This window comes from Argiope bruennichi, chromosome 8 (genome assembly GCF_947563725.1).
Source record: "Argiope bruennichi chromosome 8, qqArgBrue1.1, whole genome shotgun sequence".
NCBI lineage: Eukaryota > Metazoa > Arthropoda > Arachnida > Araneae > Araneidae > Argiope > Argiope bruennichi.
Window position 1 is genome coordinate 112,435,751 of NC_079158.1, and position 18,938 is coordinate 112,454,688.

Sequence of the window (18,938 nt, forward strand, 5' to 3'; positions counted from 1 at the left end):
AATAAAGTCTACCATTTTCATAAATCAATTTTATTTAATCTTAGTAAAAAATGAAAGGCAATCAATAATAGCAAATGTAAAACTCCAGTCTTTTGAATAAAATTTTACAAATTTTATTGAACTGCACTATTTATTTAAATAAAATCTGCTACTAATTTCCATACTAAACAAAACAGAATAAATCTTAGAATAACAGATGTAAAAGAATGAAGCTAATTGAAGAAGAAACTTTCCAGTAATTGACCAAATGGCAGCAGTTGTGTGAATCAAGTTATGAGCAGATGATATTGGAATAAGGGGCAGATACAAAATAACATTTTATTATGTGGAGAGGAGGGGAGGTATCTTATTTGAGAATACAGTCTTGGATATGAAATTTTTTTGGCTTGGTTGGGAGTAAATAAAAAGCATCAAATTGGGAAGGAACAAGGTGTTTGAGTGGCATTGGTGCCCTTATACATTGTATGGCCTCATTTTAAAAGTAAAATTAAAGCTCATATTTAATTAATTTATTTCATAAGAAATAAAAGGAAATATTAAAGCAACAATTTAAAGCTTCCACGACTGTCAACCGTCAACATTAAATTTATCTCAAGCTCCAATATAATACTCTCTTTATAATATATAGAGTATATTATAATAACTTCAGTAATATAGAACACATAATACCTCCTCTTTTATAGACATGCTATCTTGATTTGATTGTATAGAATGCATTATGCTTAATGTTATAATAATGACTTTACATGAGAGTCCTCTACAGCGAATTGGCCGTTCATCAATGAAGTTTTTCTTCTTTTTTTTCCTTTTGCCCCTAGCCAATACATACATTATCTTAAACATATACCATCTTTGGTGAATCATGCTTTGAATCCGGGGCTTCCAATCTTGAAACGCAAACTCTCATCACAGTCCACTCACACAAATTTTAATATGAAGAATCACTTTTCTTTTAGCATAGTAGATATAAATGCAAAAATTCACTTCTAGTAGAAAGACTTTATAAGGCGAAATACAGGGCTTTTTTTTACACCTATATGATGGCCAAAATTTCTATATTTGGCATGTATTTTGATTATAACTGCTTTAAGAAGAAATAATTCTTAAAAATGCACAATGCTTATGAATTCTCAAGAATAAATCATTAAATAAATCTAAATTTATGAATTGAATAATGTAAGAAGATTCTTACTGTTGAATTATTTTCTTCGCAGACAATACATGTTTTGCAGTCAGGACACTGCCAATTCTGTGAATCAGGATATTTTTCATATAACAATTTAGTATACTCCATGCAGCTAGGATGAGCTATAAAAGAATAAATATATTTATTAAAAACTATCCAAGTAAACTAAGTAAAAAAGACAACACATTTCTTTAAAATTTCAATAAGTTTGCACAATTCTTTGTTTGTTTCTACAAAAGGATTATATATACATTTAAATATCACATAATCGTTCGCTAAAACTTTTGTAAAGTGTTAGCTTACATATGGAGGGATTTAAAGTCCATATTAATCATATTTTGCTTTTAAATGTTAATTCATATAAGTGTTATAAATGATGTTCATGAATGACATATTATGTTTTTAAATAATTCATCACAGCAAATGTTATAGTTTTTAAAAAATGCAATAAAACCCATCCTTTATTAGAAACATTGCAAAACCATAAATAGTTGTTTTGTCATCAATTTCATAGGTAATTAGGTTTTGGTAGATAGTAATTTAATATCTTTAAAAATTCTGATTATTCACAAGAGATATGCAGTGCTTAAAATACATATTTACACTAATTTAGGAAGAACAATTTTTAAGTATTTTATATGTGCACATTTTTTAAAATCCATTTTACAAATATTATTTCTAATGATATAAGTATTTTTTTCAGTAGTAAAAATTTTAAATTTAAACATGAATGTTACTTATTGCAATCAAGCATTCGTCACATTTTTAAAATGCTAAAAAAAAAAAAAAAAAAAAAAAAACTTAATAAGGAGAAAGCTTTGCTACAAGCATATGCCTTATAATATGCTGTTCACCAGAAGATATCTTTTAAAGATAGAATTTCTTTTTTAAGATCCATTACATAACAATGCATCTTATCAGTAATTTAGCTGATGGGAAAAATTAAACAAATATTTTAATACAAAAATAATGATACAAATAACAGCTACCTTTTGCTCCACAATCCTTACAAGTGAGCAGTTCCTCAGGTTCCCCTTTTCTGTTTGCACTTGCCGTAAATAAACAATAATCACATCGACTGGGCTGAGACTCTTCACTAGAATTGCTAGAATTTTCTTGGGAGATACTATCAGTTTCAAGCTTCATTCTCTAAAAGAAGTGAATTATAAAAAGCATTAAATTATACTACTAAAATAATTTTATTTCACAAAAAAAAAAAAAAAAAAAACATATAGTTACTTATTAAGAAATTTTATAATTTATCCTTCAGCTAGTCAGTGTCATAAAAAACTAAACTTACCATAAAATCATTAATGCAACTTTCATTAACATTCTTAAGAGCTAGTGGTTCCCTTTTACCTCTTTTTTTATTACTCCCTTCCTTTTACCTTGCCACCTATCACTTAATAAAGCATTAACTCACCACAACATATAAATTAAATTATTTAAATCAAAGATTTACAAAATATGGTTTATATGTTAAATTATGCTTTTGAATTAAATTTCTTTTTTTAAAAAACTTGTTTTTTTGTTTTTTTTTTAGGGCAGAAGATTACAAGCACAATAAAAATTTCAAAAATATTTTCTGATTGTTCTTGATGATCAATATCAGTATTAATAAACTGTTTATGTATGTTTATCAAAGCTTTATTTGAGGACAATTTGGATTTTTTTTTGACACACACTATTGCATTTTTAATTTAAAAATTTATATTATCAATTTGTAAATGGCCAATATTTCCACTGAAGAAACAGTGTTTTATGTGATGTGAAAAAATAGCATAAGTCAATATTTTTTGTATTATAATTCATTTGGTTTTGAAGATAGAGTTATTTGGGGGTTTTTTCTAATGATTTTGTTGACTGGAAAAGAAAAACTTTCTAATTGATCAAATTTGCCTAGTGGAGTCTCATAAAATCTAATTTTATAACTTTTTGCACTATAAACAATTTAAGCCAACAGAGCTTGTTCACAAAAAAAAAAAAAAAAAAAAAAAATCCATATTTCTACTTTTTAACTTGTTTCAATATGCAATGTAATACAACAGAAATTTTTAATTAAACAGAATTGACATTCCTGATGAACTAGTTGGTTGCTGAAAGTGGTTAATTCTCAAATAATTTTTAATGCTTAAAATTTTTATACTATAGTCAACTAAAGTACGCTGATTTCAAGATTTTGAGTGTACCTGTGGCAAAGTTTAAATTTTTTGGGTATTTTTCTGTTAGGTGGGTCCAATTTTTGCCAAACTTGAATATTTCCATCTAATATTCATTGATAAGAGTTGTAACAAGTGCTATGGCTAAGCATTGGCAGATTTTAATTTGGTTAATGGAACTACTAATTTTTTACCCCTAATTGCCGTCAATGGCAAATAAAATATCAATAGTACCTGGGACATAATATTTCTTTATCCCCTTGTAATATTTAAGATTGAAAAGTGATATAAAATCACTATGTTTTATCTATGACATTTACATTCTCCATCTTCTATGCAAATGCATTAAATGTATTCTAATCAATATCCATTACCTTTGGTATGCTGTGATCTTCAATGAATGAAATTTGTATACAAAAACTCATTTTTTAATTAGTGAAATATATGTGGGCTTATTACCATTACCCTAAAACACATCAGATTGATTATACAACATTAAACAGTTTTATTCAGCCTGAGGATTGCAAAAGTAATAAATAGGCTATATATTATAAACCTAATCTATAAATTCTTCTCACATACATTTCTTCCTATTAATTTTAATGAATTTCAACACAAGAAATCTTAAATATGGCCATGCTGAAATCCTTTTGGCTCCATATTTTAAAATTTTGTAAAATTAATTGAATTTAATGCTTGTTTCAGCTTTTTCCAAAAACTATTATAGTTTTATTTATTTAATTATTTTGAAATCCCTACCCTTTCACTATTTGAGATCTGATATCTTGAAATACAACAGAATAATTTGTGCATAGTTAAAATTGTTCTTTCTGTTGTTTTCAATGATTTTTTCTGACTCATTCTTAATACATCTCATTTTATAATTCATCCAATCTAAATTAAATCAATGAATCTGAATTTCCAATTTTTAACATAAATTTATGTTGAATTCATAATTCTATATTACTACTAAATATTTCAATACAACATATTTGTATGAAAACTATGGAGATCAATTTATAATTTGTATGGTTGGACGATGGCTTTAAAAAAAAATCATGTTTATGTGCATGTAGGAATATGATACACAGCTCATTACCAAACATTTTCATTTCAAATTGATAATAATAATCAGCATAGAGATTCATTCTTACTTTAGGAGGTGTAGTCTCTAATTTATCTAATTTCTTTGAACTGTCAATTCCACTTTTCTCCAGGGTAATACTGTCTGAGAAAGTAGGTTTTAAAGGAATGTATTCGCCATTAGGTAGCTGATGCAGATTTTGTTTATCAACTTCCTTTTCCAACACAGCTCGCAAAGTTGCAAGGTTCAAATTTGACTGAGAATCTCTCTTCAACAAATATTGTTCTATGTCTTGCATAGAGGCACTTCTTAAAGGATGATCTTTACCGGACATCGTCAATGCTCGCACCGATTCTAAAACCACAGAAGATATATCGTTCGAATTATAGAAGCTTCCATAGAATTGTGTTTTTGTTTTAACCCATTTAGCTGCATTGCGATAGCTTGTATTTCCTTTATAATCAACTTTCACAACTGTGCCTTCATTGACAAGTCTTTGTAATTCATCGCTGACAGCTGCTCCTTTTAACCCATGTCTCCTTTCTAGCATATGGCATATCCTATCCAAATCAGGTCTAGCTTTTCTTTTTCGAAGTTGATCTATAGCATCTAATATTAACACACCACATTTTTGATCATTCATCGTTCAACTATACTTTTTGTTTACAAATCCTTGGCCTAACGCCTTTTGTTTACAATTCATTCCAAATTCGCAGCCCGCTACAGGACCGTCAATTCAGTTCGATTCAAAGGGGAAACAAATACGCAGCGGGAAAACTTTTATTTGTCAATATTATTTGAATAATTATTCTTTACGAGTCAGATTATGAAATGATAGTTCTTTAGCAGAAATGGGCGAAAAATATTGAAGGTACATATATTAAATGGAAGTTATTATTTAAGTTATTAGTTAAAAATTATTACATAATATTAAATAGAAAATTTATTAATTGTAATTAATACTTAATTCACTAATTTAATTAACGTGTGATTGAATTAATTTATCTATTTCAGCTTACTTCTTAAATTTTTTTTCTCAAAACTATTTATTTAATTTATTTATTAGAGTGAACCATTTCCTGGAAAAGATGAGTTAAAAATATATGTCATTTCTTTAAAATGTTTAGTTTAGTCCTATATTCTACCAATAGATGGCGCCAGCAGTAAACAGAGTACATTAATCAAAGTCAATCATGTCACGAGCAGTTAAAAATGATCTGTATGGAATAGCGCATCATCAAATACGAATATCGGTCACTCCCGTAAAGTGGAGCGGTGACTTCGCACTTTCCAGTGAAGCCTCGCACTTTCTGGTGAAATCACCGCTCCAATAAATTTCAGTGATATGCAATTCAATGATACGATACGATAATTCCAATAACCGGTCCGTTCACTTTTCAATACAATCTCAGATTTCTTTCGAGAGCTTCCATTGGACAGATCGTATCGATTGTTACTTTCCAGTAAAGTCACCTCTCCGGCAAATTTCAGTGGTATCGTATCGATTGTTAGTTTCTATCGTGATCCAAAACCTGTAATCGAAATATCATCAGTAAGATCGTATCAAGGATTTGAATCACACACCTCTTTGAAAAGTATTGATCACTTGTATTTGTAACTTTTTGATATTGGTTACGTAATAACCGCTCTGAAAATATTCGTCATCCCTATTTGTCAATAATCTTCTGAAACAAAATTCTATGGAGATGTATTACTGCATTCTTATCTTCTCTTATTAAAGTACTGAGGAACTGTGGTGCGAAATTTTGAAACATGATTAAATCATAAAGGAGAAACTTAATCGATACGAAATGTTCTAGTTATATTAAAGAAAGAGTTCTTGGCTCATAAATGATTGTATGTGCATAACATAAGGTCGATGGAACTGTTCATGAAGAATCTAGTATTTCGCTACAATGCCTGATTTTTTTTTTCTAGATTGGAAAACTGTATAACCCAAAGAAATCTGTACATTGAGATTGCTCATAGAATGATGTGAGCAATCTCAATCAACTACTCCACTTGAAAAAAAACTATAACATTTATTTCTGCAACAAAACAAGTTATTCTATATACATATTAGATTTAAATGACTGCATTTCAAAAGGAAAAGAGTTCAGAGTCTTTTCAGCTGCTGATCACAACGTTTTTCAGTTTTTCAAGTTTTTAATTCCAATACCGAGTTGAGTTATTACTGGCTTCGTCAAAGATCGCGGATTCACGCGACACTGTGGGTTCAAATAGCACTTCTGACAATTTATAGTCTTTTCAAAATGTTCTAAGTAGGATTCGATTTCAAACACCGGATTGGATATAGCGACATGAAAGAAGCGCGTTACATCGCTCGGGCTATACATATTTGCTACTATATACATGCAAGCAATTTAGTAGCAATTTTTATGGAAAAATTGAAATCAATAATGGACAGTAGTTCCCATTTTAGAAAAGAAAAAAAAATGTTTGTCCTCTCATTACACGTCAGGAGTGGGATTTGAAATATAGCACACTTGATCAAAGCGCCTTGGCAGGCTCGATTATCTTAAAACTGTTGCAAGAGAATTTATTTATTTTTTTAATATATCATGTACGCTACAGAAAAAAAATTCACTTTACTTTGTATGTTTTAAAATACACAGTAAACAAGCCTAAAATAAAATTTATAAGCATTAAATGACGTAAACATTATAAAACTCATCATATGCTTAAAAAACGAATACAAAATCTAAAAAATTAAGAAAAATAATTAATAATTAAAGTTGAAATTCTGAAGCTAAAAAAATAAATAAGTCATATAAAAAAGTCTATTCCTACTTTCGCAAGAATTGAACGCTCATTCTCCACCTTCAAATGAAAAATACTGAAATCCTTGCAATTTACCGATTGAGCTATTGACTGTTGATTTCAATTTTCATTACAAATACTGCTAAAACTATATTTAAAGTATTAAAAATTAATAAAATTTAATAATTAATGAATTATTACTTTAAAAAACTTTATTAACATCAAATGCAATCCAATACAAGTTTTAAAAAATGTATTTGAACTTGGGTGGATGAATAAAAAGTATTTTATTAACGATTTAAAATGTGAACAAGATATATAATTATATATTGGGAGAGTATGAACTAATAGTAAGGAAAAAAAAAAAACGTATAAGAGATTCGATTTCAAACACCGGATTGAACGAGCGACATGAAAGAAGTAGTTGTAGATCAAGGCTTCATATATATATGTAGAGAAATGTTGACTCTAGCTCGAAAAACAGGCCTTTACTAATCGGATTATATATCAAATCAAATATCTCTCACGGGCCCTAGAGGAAAGCCCGGTTGAGATTAATGCTTAGAGATGGCTCATATTACAAGAATCACACACTAATTCAACATAAACGAATTTAATGAACTGGACAAACGGTTGGGCCGCTTTACATCAATGAACACTATTACAGTACTGAATACAGTTTTAATGCTGGGAAACAGATAGCTTCTTATTGGCTTTTGAGTGATGACGCGAGCGCCGCCTGGATGACGCTCCGTACACCACAATCGACCGTCCTGATGAACTTGACGTTCTCGTCAATCTGAGAAAGAATCTGAAAAACTCAAAAAAGAAAATTTTAGATTTTTGCAAAACAGGAAAAATAAAAAAAAAAAGCAGGTAGTTGCTATATATGTATGTAGTTGAAGACCAAGACTTCATATAATCTGCTGCTGTAGAGGTATGGTTGGGGCCTTCATGTATTCCCACTTTCTCCACCTCTCGTGTGGCTTCTTGGCTGTGATGCGATAGGGACCATGGAATTTTGGGCGAAGCTTCAAACCACTGCCGAATAGGTTCTCTGTATGGCCACTAAGTCACCTGGATTATATTAAGTAACTTTCTTCCTGTGCTTGTTGTAAGCTCTTTTATTCTCTTCTTGAAGGCGTAAGATATTCTGTCACGTTTCTTCATGAATGTCCTCGCGGCTGTCGATAACCAATTGCTCATATTCTTCCTGTAGGATGTCGAGAATTTTCTGGTCATTATTATGCCTTATTTGCTTGATTTATATTTTGATTCGCGCAATAGTTTGTGAATTCCTTGGAGGTAAATGCGGAACCTTTATCCGTGATGATACGCATAGGATTTCCGAACACTGCTTCCTGCAATTGCAGTTTTGTAATTGCATCATTTGTAGTGACACCTTTAACAGGATATAACCAAATAAACTATGAGAATGCATCTATTACGCTGAGAATATGATTGCAATTTTTTATTGGGTGACAATAAGGGTCCAATAAAGTCAACATGGTAAGTACTTAGAGGAAAGTTTTCCTTCGGAATCGGATGTAAGAATCCTTCAGGTTTACCACGCTTTCGGTTGACTAGGATGCATTCGACACAGTTCTGCATTACCGATTCAATACTTTTTTGCATATTCGGGAAAAAATAATCACGTTCGATAATGTTTTTAGTTTTCTCCATGACGAAGTGCCCTTTTGAATGCGCGTTTTTAATTATTTCGTGTTTTATTAGTTCAGGTATTACAAGCAAACGACGGTTGTCCCGACATTTATACAAAATGTTATTTGTACCACGAAATCAACTTTGTTGTTATCTTTACATAGTTATTTCAATTTTTTTATGTATTCATTTGACATCTGTGCTACTTGCACTCGTTCTGTTAAATCATCACAAAGTGCAGTCAGTTGGGTATCTACTAAGTGAATCAACGTGACGCATTTGACTGCCTGAGCAATGTACTATCTAATAATCAAAATGTTCGAGGAATAAAACCCAACGCGCTATTTTAGGAATGAATTCTTTTTTAGTAATAGTCTGTTTGAACGCAGAGCAGTCAGTGACAATTTTAATTTTAGTTCCTAAAATGTAAGTACGGAATTTTGTTAATGCTTTAATAACAGCTAAAACTTCTTGTGCGTAGCTCGATAAATTTTTTTCCTGAGATGTTGTTTTTTTACTCATATAAGCTATGGGATGTAAATTATCATCGTCGTCGCTTGAAGGATTCTATGGTAACCTAATTTGGAAGCATATGTATAGAGTTCCAGTTTGAAACCTAGTTTGTTCAGATGTAAAACTGGATCTTGCGATAGAGTTCTTTTAAGGGTCTCAAACGCTTTTATTTGAGAGGGGCCGAATTCAAATATTGCATCATTTCTAAGTAAATCGCTTAGAGGTCTAGCTATTAAAGCATAATCTTTAATGTACTTCCGAAAATATCCCATTAAACCCAAGAAACTTTGGAGTTGTTTTTCATTACGTGGTTGAGGAAAATTTAGTACTGCTGAAGTTTTTTTCAGTTGATGGCCTAATTTGTCTATTTTCGATAACATGACCAAGAAAGTTAATTTTTTCTTTCAGAAACTGACATTTTTTGAAACTTAATTGTAGGCCAAATTCAGAGGCTATATGTAAGACGCGTTCCAATTTTTGAATACCTTCAGAAATGGTTTGAGAGGGGATGATAATATGTTATTATCAATTAAAGTACAATTAAAGTTCCGTCATGTATTAATTCTTGAAAAATTACTTGAATGTAGCGTTGAAACATAGCAAGTGCATTCGTAAGTCCGAAACAACATTTTTTAAATTGAAATAATCCTTCATGGCTAATAAAAGCCGTGTATTTTCTGCTGCCTGGAGTCAAATCAATATGAAAGTAAGCATTTTTGAGATCTAATGTGGAGAAAATTTTGCCTGAGCGTAACTTATCAAAAATATCTTCTATATTAGGTAGAGGAAATTTATCTTTGATTGTTTTTTTGTTCAAAGAACGGAAATCTATGCATAGTCTGGGTTCACGATTTTTACGTTTCACTAAGACAATTGGAGGCGCATAATCAGAATAGCTTTTTTCAATGATACCCTGGGCAAGCCATTCCTAGATTTGTTTTGTAACTTATTTTTCTATGGGAGCAAGTCTACGAACCGGTGAGGTCACAGGGATGTCAGCAGTTAAAACAATAGACATTTGCAAATCTGTAGTGCGGATTTTATTTGGTGAGTAATTTGAAATTAAATTAATTACATGATCTTTCATATTTTTATCAGATAAATACCCTATATCAAAATCATTTTCAGAATAAACATTTAAAACATTTGTGCATACATCCTTCACTAACCATTCAGAATTTACATTAGAAAAACTCTTTTTCAAAACAAGTATCAGTTATTAAATTAACATCAACAAATTTATCTTTATTCAAAAATATATCATCACTGTAAATAAAATGCAGTCAGCATTCCTTTTCGAACAAGTAGTAATATTTTTATTTTCATTTAGAAGATAAGTTGAATTATTATCATTTTTTATACAACAAGTAGAATGAAAAGAAATATGTTGTTTCTTTTTTATTCTCACGTATTAATTTATTCGATTCGTTTCCGGTATCAACAGAAGGAGTTATGCAAGTTGGTATTCTTTTTCACTTGATGACTCACGCTCGGATTCATTTTCAGAAACGCATTCAGTTGTAGGATTTCTATTGGCAAAAGTATTTTTAAGATCTGAATAGCTATTAGAGGGTATAATACATTCAAAAGAAATATTTGTATCTGCAGCTGCTAAAACTTTTTTCGCTTCTGATTTTTTATCCACATGACTAATATCTATCGCCACTAACGGAAGACTGACAATTGAACTGTTCGCTAATTTAATTTTTGTGCTATGGCCTACATAATTTAAATTCTTTACATAATTAGGATTAATAATCATTAATACGCTTCCGCTATCAACTAAAACTTCAATAGGAACGTAGTTTACAATAATATCTACTATTCCAACTCAGCGATTATTAACTCTTGTGGAATTTCATTTGATTTAAACATGGAGTTTATAGGATTTGAGTTATGGGATCTTCCCTGATTGTTATGTTGTCTAGCATCAACATTTTGGGGACAGAATTTTATTAAATGCGACGTAGAATTGCATTTAAAACAAGTTTTCCTATCAATATTTCCATCGTGTACATGACCGTTATTTTGGCGGGAATTATTGACGCGCGACCTTGAGCTGTAGTAATGTATATTTCTCCCATAGAGCTGAGATACTGATAGAGGGAGTGCAACCCTACTTTGGTGTAGGACAAGATAAAATCACGTGACCTGGGGACAGAATTTGTGTTCACTGTAACCGCATTCTCCGTTTCCCGTTATATTTCAATGGCAGATTTTTTCTCGCTTTTATCTGTTGGATTTTACAGCTTATTTAAGCCATGGTTCACTATTGCTGTGCAATTTGATGCAAAGAAAAAGCTTCTAAGGATAGTCCTATATCATTTCACAGGTATGTACAATAAACATATTCTGTTTATATCCATTTTAAGTCAATTTAAAATTTTGTAACCTCGATCACTCAGTAATTTTGGTGTTATAACTGAATAATATTTCATAGTTTGATTCAGTTATTGTATTAAATTTATTTAACTTGTTATTAAGCTTCATTTAAATTGATGTAACTGTATCATATTTTTCTACTTGCTTTATTTTAATCTCGAATGTGTGTTGCAAGTGCTTGGCTGTAAGCTTGGCGTGATTTTTTCTCGCTAATACAAGTGTTTACATAAACATTATTGACCGATTAATAATTGCTTATTTATTTTAGTGCAAATAAAGTTCTTTATTATTTCCAATATGTTGTTCCTTTATTACCATAAATATTCGAATTGTATTATACCGTGAACGATATTAAATATGTGCGGGTTGAGGTTCGAACTCGCAACGTTAGGGTTCATACGAGGCCGTGCGCGAAAAAGACAAGAGCGCTACCTAGAGGAGGCCATTAACATGAGAAATTTAGCTGCTGTGACGTCACAGCGTAAAGCCTTCGTTTGAGTGCTTGCGATTGGAATGTGCGCGTGATTTAAAGAAATACATATCGAAATTCCGGTGTATTCTTGGATTAACTCATTCTAAAGTAAGTTTTTTAAATTTATGTTAGTTCCATACAAAAATATAATCTAGTTATATTTTAGAGTTAACTTTGATTGCAATATTTTTCGATATAAAGTTGTTCTTGTATTTACTCACGTGGTGACAAGTCTAATTTGATGCTTTAATTGTTGATTATATTACCTCTACATTATCGTTTATTTAATTATGTAATTTAAGCATTTCTTAGGTCCTTCTAAAGCTTAGAAATTTCAATAGCTTCTTTTAAATGTAAGCATTTCATAATGGTTAGAAATTAATGTTACTCTCCGAGATCGGCTAAGCCTAAAGTACGGAAAAAAATCAACTCGCTTGTGCGGGCCGAGCAAAACGAAATTGTTCGGCTGAAAATTAACGGACTTTTTCTCTTTATGTAAAGTATACATAATTTTTTTAATTCAATTGTGCACAAAAGAAAATAATAGGTTTTTGGAGGAAATCGCTAGAAAATTATTCAGAAACGCAGTTATTTTTTAAACATGCAGAATGACGAATTTTAATTTGAAATAGTTTCATGAAATATTTCCTATATTATTTTTATTACAAGTAATAATTTAAATTTGTCGAGATCCTGGAACTTAATGCTAATTTAGCTTTTTTAATTTTAGTTAGCTTTAATCTTACATTTTTTGTAGAACCTGTGCCCCATTATTAAGAATGACCAGCTTAGAGCTAAAAATTTGAAAAGAAAACTGTCAACTTTTTCTTAGTAGGATAAACTTTAGGATATTAATCTTTTAGCAAACGAAGGAAATAGACCTACTGGAGAACCCACCTTCGCTTAATATTTCTGAAAAGGGGTAGTGCATCTAGAAACAGTACCCCCAGGGTGATGTGGAAAGCTGTTTCTAACAATTTAATTAGAAATTTATGTAAATAAAATTAAATAATTTATCGTTTTTGTATATTTTTTCTCAAAACACTGGATTATCCAGCATCAGAATTTCCTGCTTTGAATTAATCTTTTTAAAATTGATTTTTTAATGAAATATCAGTTTTTTGCATATGCTATTTTATGAATATGAAAAAAAAAATGTTTTTTGGTTTCTGGTACTTTTTCTCTAAACAATGGGTGATCTTCTATCAAAATTCATTTCTTGCAATTGAAATTTGTGTCAAAGCCTCTTTAAAAGTTTTTTATTTTACTTGTACTATTTTTTTCAAATATTTATTTTAATTAATCGTCGATGTTAAAAATTCATTCAGTAATAAGTAAATGCCAAAAACTTTGTACTTCTGTTGTGTTTCTGTAAATGCGATTTGATTTTAAAGGAAACTTATGGATTTAAAGATACAAATCCTCTATTCATTTCAAAGGTCTTCTTAATCCGTAAGAAAATAAATGTTTAATTAAAGAGGTTTTATGAATTCTTTGTTTTTATTGGCTATTCATTCCGAGGTTAGTTTGAATCCGTAAAAAAAGATAGAAAAATTTCTATCGAAAGACGAAATAGTCTTTCGTCTTTCGAATAGTTTCTGCATAGGAATAGCGTTTCCTATACATCACCAACAGAGCTAAGCAGAGGCTTTCGATTGTGACGTCACGAATTCAACCTTTCGGCCTCCTGCATAGCTACTTCTGTTTATCTTTTTCGCGCATGGCCTCGGTTCATAGCCGAGTAACATAACCACTAGACAAAAGAGTACTCTCTTCTCCAGAAGTTGTTATCTGGCTTATAATGTTACCACCACAAATCCAATCTAAATTTTGCAAAACAATTTTAATGGCATGTTTACCTTATAGAACAATTTTCCTTAACAATGCTTTATCAAAAAAAAAAAAAAAAAAAAAAAAAGAAAAAGAAAAAAAAAAAGGGTACAGTAAAATTTCACTATTTTATTACAAATATACATTATAATTGACATAAGATTTGTAGTTTTTATCGGTTTTTTTGTTGTTTTAGTGATTTTAACCCATCGAGCGTCGGCTGTCCAGCTTAAGAATGTTCTTAAAACGGCCGCAGTCAAAATAAAGGTTGAACACAATTTACTAGAAAAGAAATTGGCAGAACGTTCCTAAACCGGCCTGGTATGTTTTTGCTTTCCCCTGACCATTAACAACAGGGGGTAAACTTTCCCGCGTCTCGACCATCGCCACCCCCTAAACACCGGGGATTTTGAATAGGACTGACTGATCAATCAAGTAATAAATCTGTCGACGCAGGGCAATTGCCATGCGGTTTTTCAACTAAGAAGTTGGTTTTCGCTCTGAGAACTAAGAACTTCTCTTTTAATCTGCAATGTTTGCAGAAAATAGAATTTGTTCAAAAATAAATTTTAAAAAAAATCCGCAGTATGACTTTATAAATTTTTATTAGTAATAGAAAAATTTGTTTAATAAATTATTTAAAAGGAATTATCATTCATCAAATTGCATTACGAATATAATACATTCTTTTTACTGACATTCAGTGAATTTTACTTAAGTTTTTTCTAATTTTTAGTTGTAAGCCTTTTACTCGCATATTTGGTATTCGAAATGAAAATAGCATGATTTATAGCTCCCTGATTGAAATAAATTATAAAAAAATTATTATTAATTTAAAAATACTACATTCATTTCGGATATAAATCTGTTATAATCTGTTATTGAAAATTATAAATAAAAATTTATAAAAAATTTTTGCTTATTTTTTGATTTTTGTTTTTCATTTCATTTTTTTAAGTTTTGAAAAATAATAAAACAATCTTTTGTCAATATATAGTAGGTGAATATTTTAATGATAATATGTTGATGAAAATATTATTAACTTGAATATTTTTGACTAATTATCTTATTTTGAAATAATTAAAAAATAAGTTGAAATAATTAATTTTTAAAGTTAATTTTAATGCTAAAATAAGAAAACATAGTGTATCCATTTACTCACGAGGCTTATATCTGATATAAATCATCATTTCATTCATATTTTTAATAAGTGAATATTTTGAATGTCAATTTCTTATATCATTCCTAATTTTGTCACAAATCTTGGTAAAAATGACTTATAGTCAGTGCAGAAATATTTTCATAAATCCAAGCATTTCTCTGCCGTTAAATATTGCGAAGAATCTTTCTTTCATCTAACTCCATCAATGAAATCAAAATTTCAACTGTACCCATTTTATTAAGTTACAACATTATGATTTTTTATGGAAATTCGTAAATTATCTCGTAGATAATTTACGAAAAATGAGACTTAGCTGCATGTGTCCAACAGTTAAGAATTACCCTTTCAGACTCTTGCTTCCACGCTCTTCATTTCTGAACAATTCAAACGAATTTCACTGGCAATATTTATAAGGTATTTCGCTGCATGTGAATTTCAAAAGGTAGATGCACAATAAAATAAATGAAAAACAATCTAGAGTAAGTAATCATAACTTCAATAACGTTTAAAACCAGTGAGTGAAAATTAAGGTTTCTATTTCATTGCAACAATAAAAATACTTGCTACAAATTTTGGCACACTCATTAAAATAAAACAAATTATAGATATTAATGAATCTGTAATTATTTTATTATTTTACCAGTTCCTTATTTTTCCAGTTTGTGCAAGAAGGGCAGAAATTCTTCATTTAAATGATCTTATCCTCCGGTCACAAAAATTGGATGGGAGAAAATTTGCTTAACAATGACATTACATATTAAGAAGGTTGTGCTAAATCAGAAATAATATATATATATAAGTTATTTTATATTTTTAAGAAAAATAGAGATAAGAGTGAATTGTTACATCATAGAATTAATTAGCAAAGACAGGTCGGAGAATCATGTTGGTGTGATAAAGCAGCAAGTTATTGGTGGTCTAGTCACAGATGACTCATCGTGGTCTCATGATGTTAAAATGTTCTCATAATGTTAAATGTCTCATGATGTTCTTATCATCTGTAACTACTTTTTATCAAAGCAAAAATAATATTCACAAATAGCTTTTTAAAAATCCAAACGCTACTATTTTCGTAAATTATGAATTTTTAAAGCATAGTAAAAATTTTAATTAAAATTTTTCCGTGGTAATTCGAAGAAAAGTAAATTAACTAATTTGACATTTGTATATTAATTTATCGAATTTAAGCATATTTTACATCAATATATTTCATTATGGAAGTGAAATTAAATTGTCTTCATTGTTGCTTCTATCATTTCAACCTAATTTTTTTCCATTGTTGATATCAAGATATGATCCAACTAATTATTTAATGCTGAGTATCTTTCAGTGGTATGCTTTTGTTAAAAATTCTGTTATACTTTAGATAAAGTTCAAGTGCAGAATCAAGCATTGGTGAAACATTTTTAGCTCATTTTTGAAAATTGCTATTAGGATTGCCCTTAGGAAGTGCATTAGAAATAAATTTCCTAAAGGAAGCAATTTTTCTATTGGAAACAATCTTCAGTAGTATCTGATCAATAGCCGAATTTCAACCAGAATATAAACAAATTTAGTAAGAAAACCCACTTGCATTGTATTAGTGAACAGAGAAATCGAATTTTTTATTTTATTTTTTAGTCATTACTTATTATTAAATATATTAAGAAATACGTCTTTAAATCTTCTATGAAAAAAAACTTTAATGGATATGAAAGTCAAAAATAGTAGAGCACACACTTTGTTTGACATAAAATCTAAAACTGATTAAAGAGCAAAGCTTAAAAACTTTTTTTCATAGATTATTGCCATAATACCCACGTTAACTTAATAAAAAGAACACCGCTTTCAGGAGTGATGAATTAATCTTTTGAATCCAAGACTCATAAATTTCAAGAATGGTAAAGATTAAAAGAACTACTCAAAACCTCTTTCAAGAATTCATTCTTGTCTTGCTGAATGCCTAGCAAGGGAAAATATCCTCCCTTTCAATGCAAGATTCGTATTAAAAGTACTTCTATTGTACAATCTGCCTGGCGCATGTTCTATATAACCCATTTTGAGACACTAATTTTCCTTGAATAGGCTGTTGTTCACCAGATGTAACACTTCTCTTTGTAATGTAACTTGGGCAACTTTAAGCACTAAACCTACCGACATTTTACTGCTTGATTTGATCGTAAAACTTCTTTTAACAATGCGAACAAGCCGAAAAACTACTTTCACATAGAGAAACACATGGATTTTCTTACCGAATACTAGCAATTGAAAGGAACCGAGATCCATAGATAAAAAAAGTTCTGAATCCACAGCCTTGTGATACGTTCAAACAGTTAGAAATCGTATCAGCCTTTAATGCATTTATTTAATTTCATTAAATAGTTAATGCTGTTTTATTGCAAAGCAATAATTATAATTGCACAGATACATTCATTAATTCTATTCTTCAAAGCAATATCATACACATCATCCAATTTTGAAGAATATAAATAAATGTTTTCCATTTATTAAATATATTTTCTTTCTTTCATATGCCAAACTTTTTTTAATAGTCCTTATTATTACCAAGTAATTTTTTTCATTTACGCTTTTCGCAGCCCGTCACAAGACACAACTCTTCCTCCCATTTGAATGTGCTTTGATTTTTTTATAGAGATTTTAAATATATATTTATAATATAATTATATATTTTAAAGATATAATTTCTAAAAAAATATTTTTATATTTATAAAAAAAGCGGTTTTTTTTATAACCTAAGCCCTCTCTCCCCCCCCAAAAAAAACGAAAGACAAATATGATTTGCAAAAACCAGTCAACAACGCTTGTATTTAAATAGTGAAATAAAAAATAATATTAAGCAGTATAAGAGAATAATAGTAACTACATTTATCAAGATACTTTAAATAAAAACGTCTATAAAAAAATTAAAAACGCTTTTACTAAAAACTCATTCTAAACAGTAAAAAATAAATAATTAGATCCAAAAATTTTCAAATTTGCCTTTCATTACGTATTAAATGCTTGGCCAAAATCTATATACAAAGCTTAAACAATAGTTAAAATTACATTTATAAATAAATATTTGTCTCGCTTAATAATTGGGATGAAAATAAATTTAAAAATTTTATATAAGGATTTGTTTTTTTATATTTTACAGCATTTTAATAAAAGTATTATTAAAAGTTCAAACGTACTTTTTTGCGAACTAATCACAATCATTAACTGTTATACATGATTATGACATGTAAATATGAGGGATTCCCTACCTTTAATAAGTATAATAGTTTTCATTTGGATATTAAATTTGTGGCGAAATAATGAAATATCCAAATCAGAAATGAAGTATACAGCTCATATCACCAATCGATCCTGCAATCGCGAATTCTTACGAAAAGCGTTATTTCCCCTTTTCGGGAGTTCGTTCCCGTAATTGGAGGGACCACCCAAATTCTAACTGTCAGCGAAAACCACAAAATGACCTTAACAAGCAGATGACCCACCCCGTTTATTGCATTTAAGGGGGAAAGCATTGACGACTTTCTACGTTGGAGCCGGGTTAATAGCAGTTTGCGGAAAGCAACTTCCTACGTTCCAGCCGGGTTCAAAACAGTTTTCGGAAAGCAACTTCCTACGTTCCAGCCGGTATTCAAGAAACACGTTGGAGCGACTTTCTACGTTCCAGCCGGTTGAAGGGTTAATAAGCACTTGTTTAGCTGTAAATATTCCAT

At 29.8% G+C, this 18,938-nt stretch overlaps 1 protein-coding gene across 1 annotated transcript in view; it reads right to left on the reverse strand.

The window, feature by feature from the left end:
- LOC129981880 (histone acetyltransferase KAT6B-like) overlaps positions 1 to 5,163 on the reverse strand; it is a 33,167-nt gene extending 28,004 nt beyond the window's left edge. Inside the window, exons 1-3 of the mRNA XM_056092919.1 lie at positions 4,500 to 5,163; positions 2,176 to 2,335; positions 1,193 to 1,308 (exon numbers count right to left, since the gene is read on the reverse strand). Coding sequence (XP_055948894.1) covers positions 1,193 to 1,308; positions 2,176 to 2,335; positions 4,500 to 5,072 — 849 coding nt within the window. The 5' untranslated portion in view covers positions 5,073 to 5,163. The remainder of the gene's footprint in view (positions 1 to 1,192; positions 1,309 to 2,175; positions 2,336 to 4,499) is intronic.
- Between the last annotated feature and the right edge of the window lie 13,775 nt (positions 5,164 to 18,938).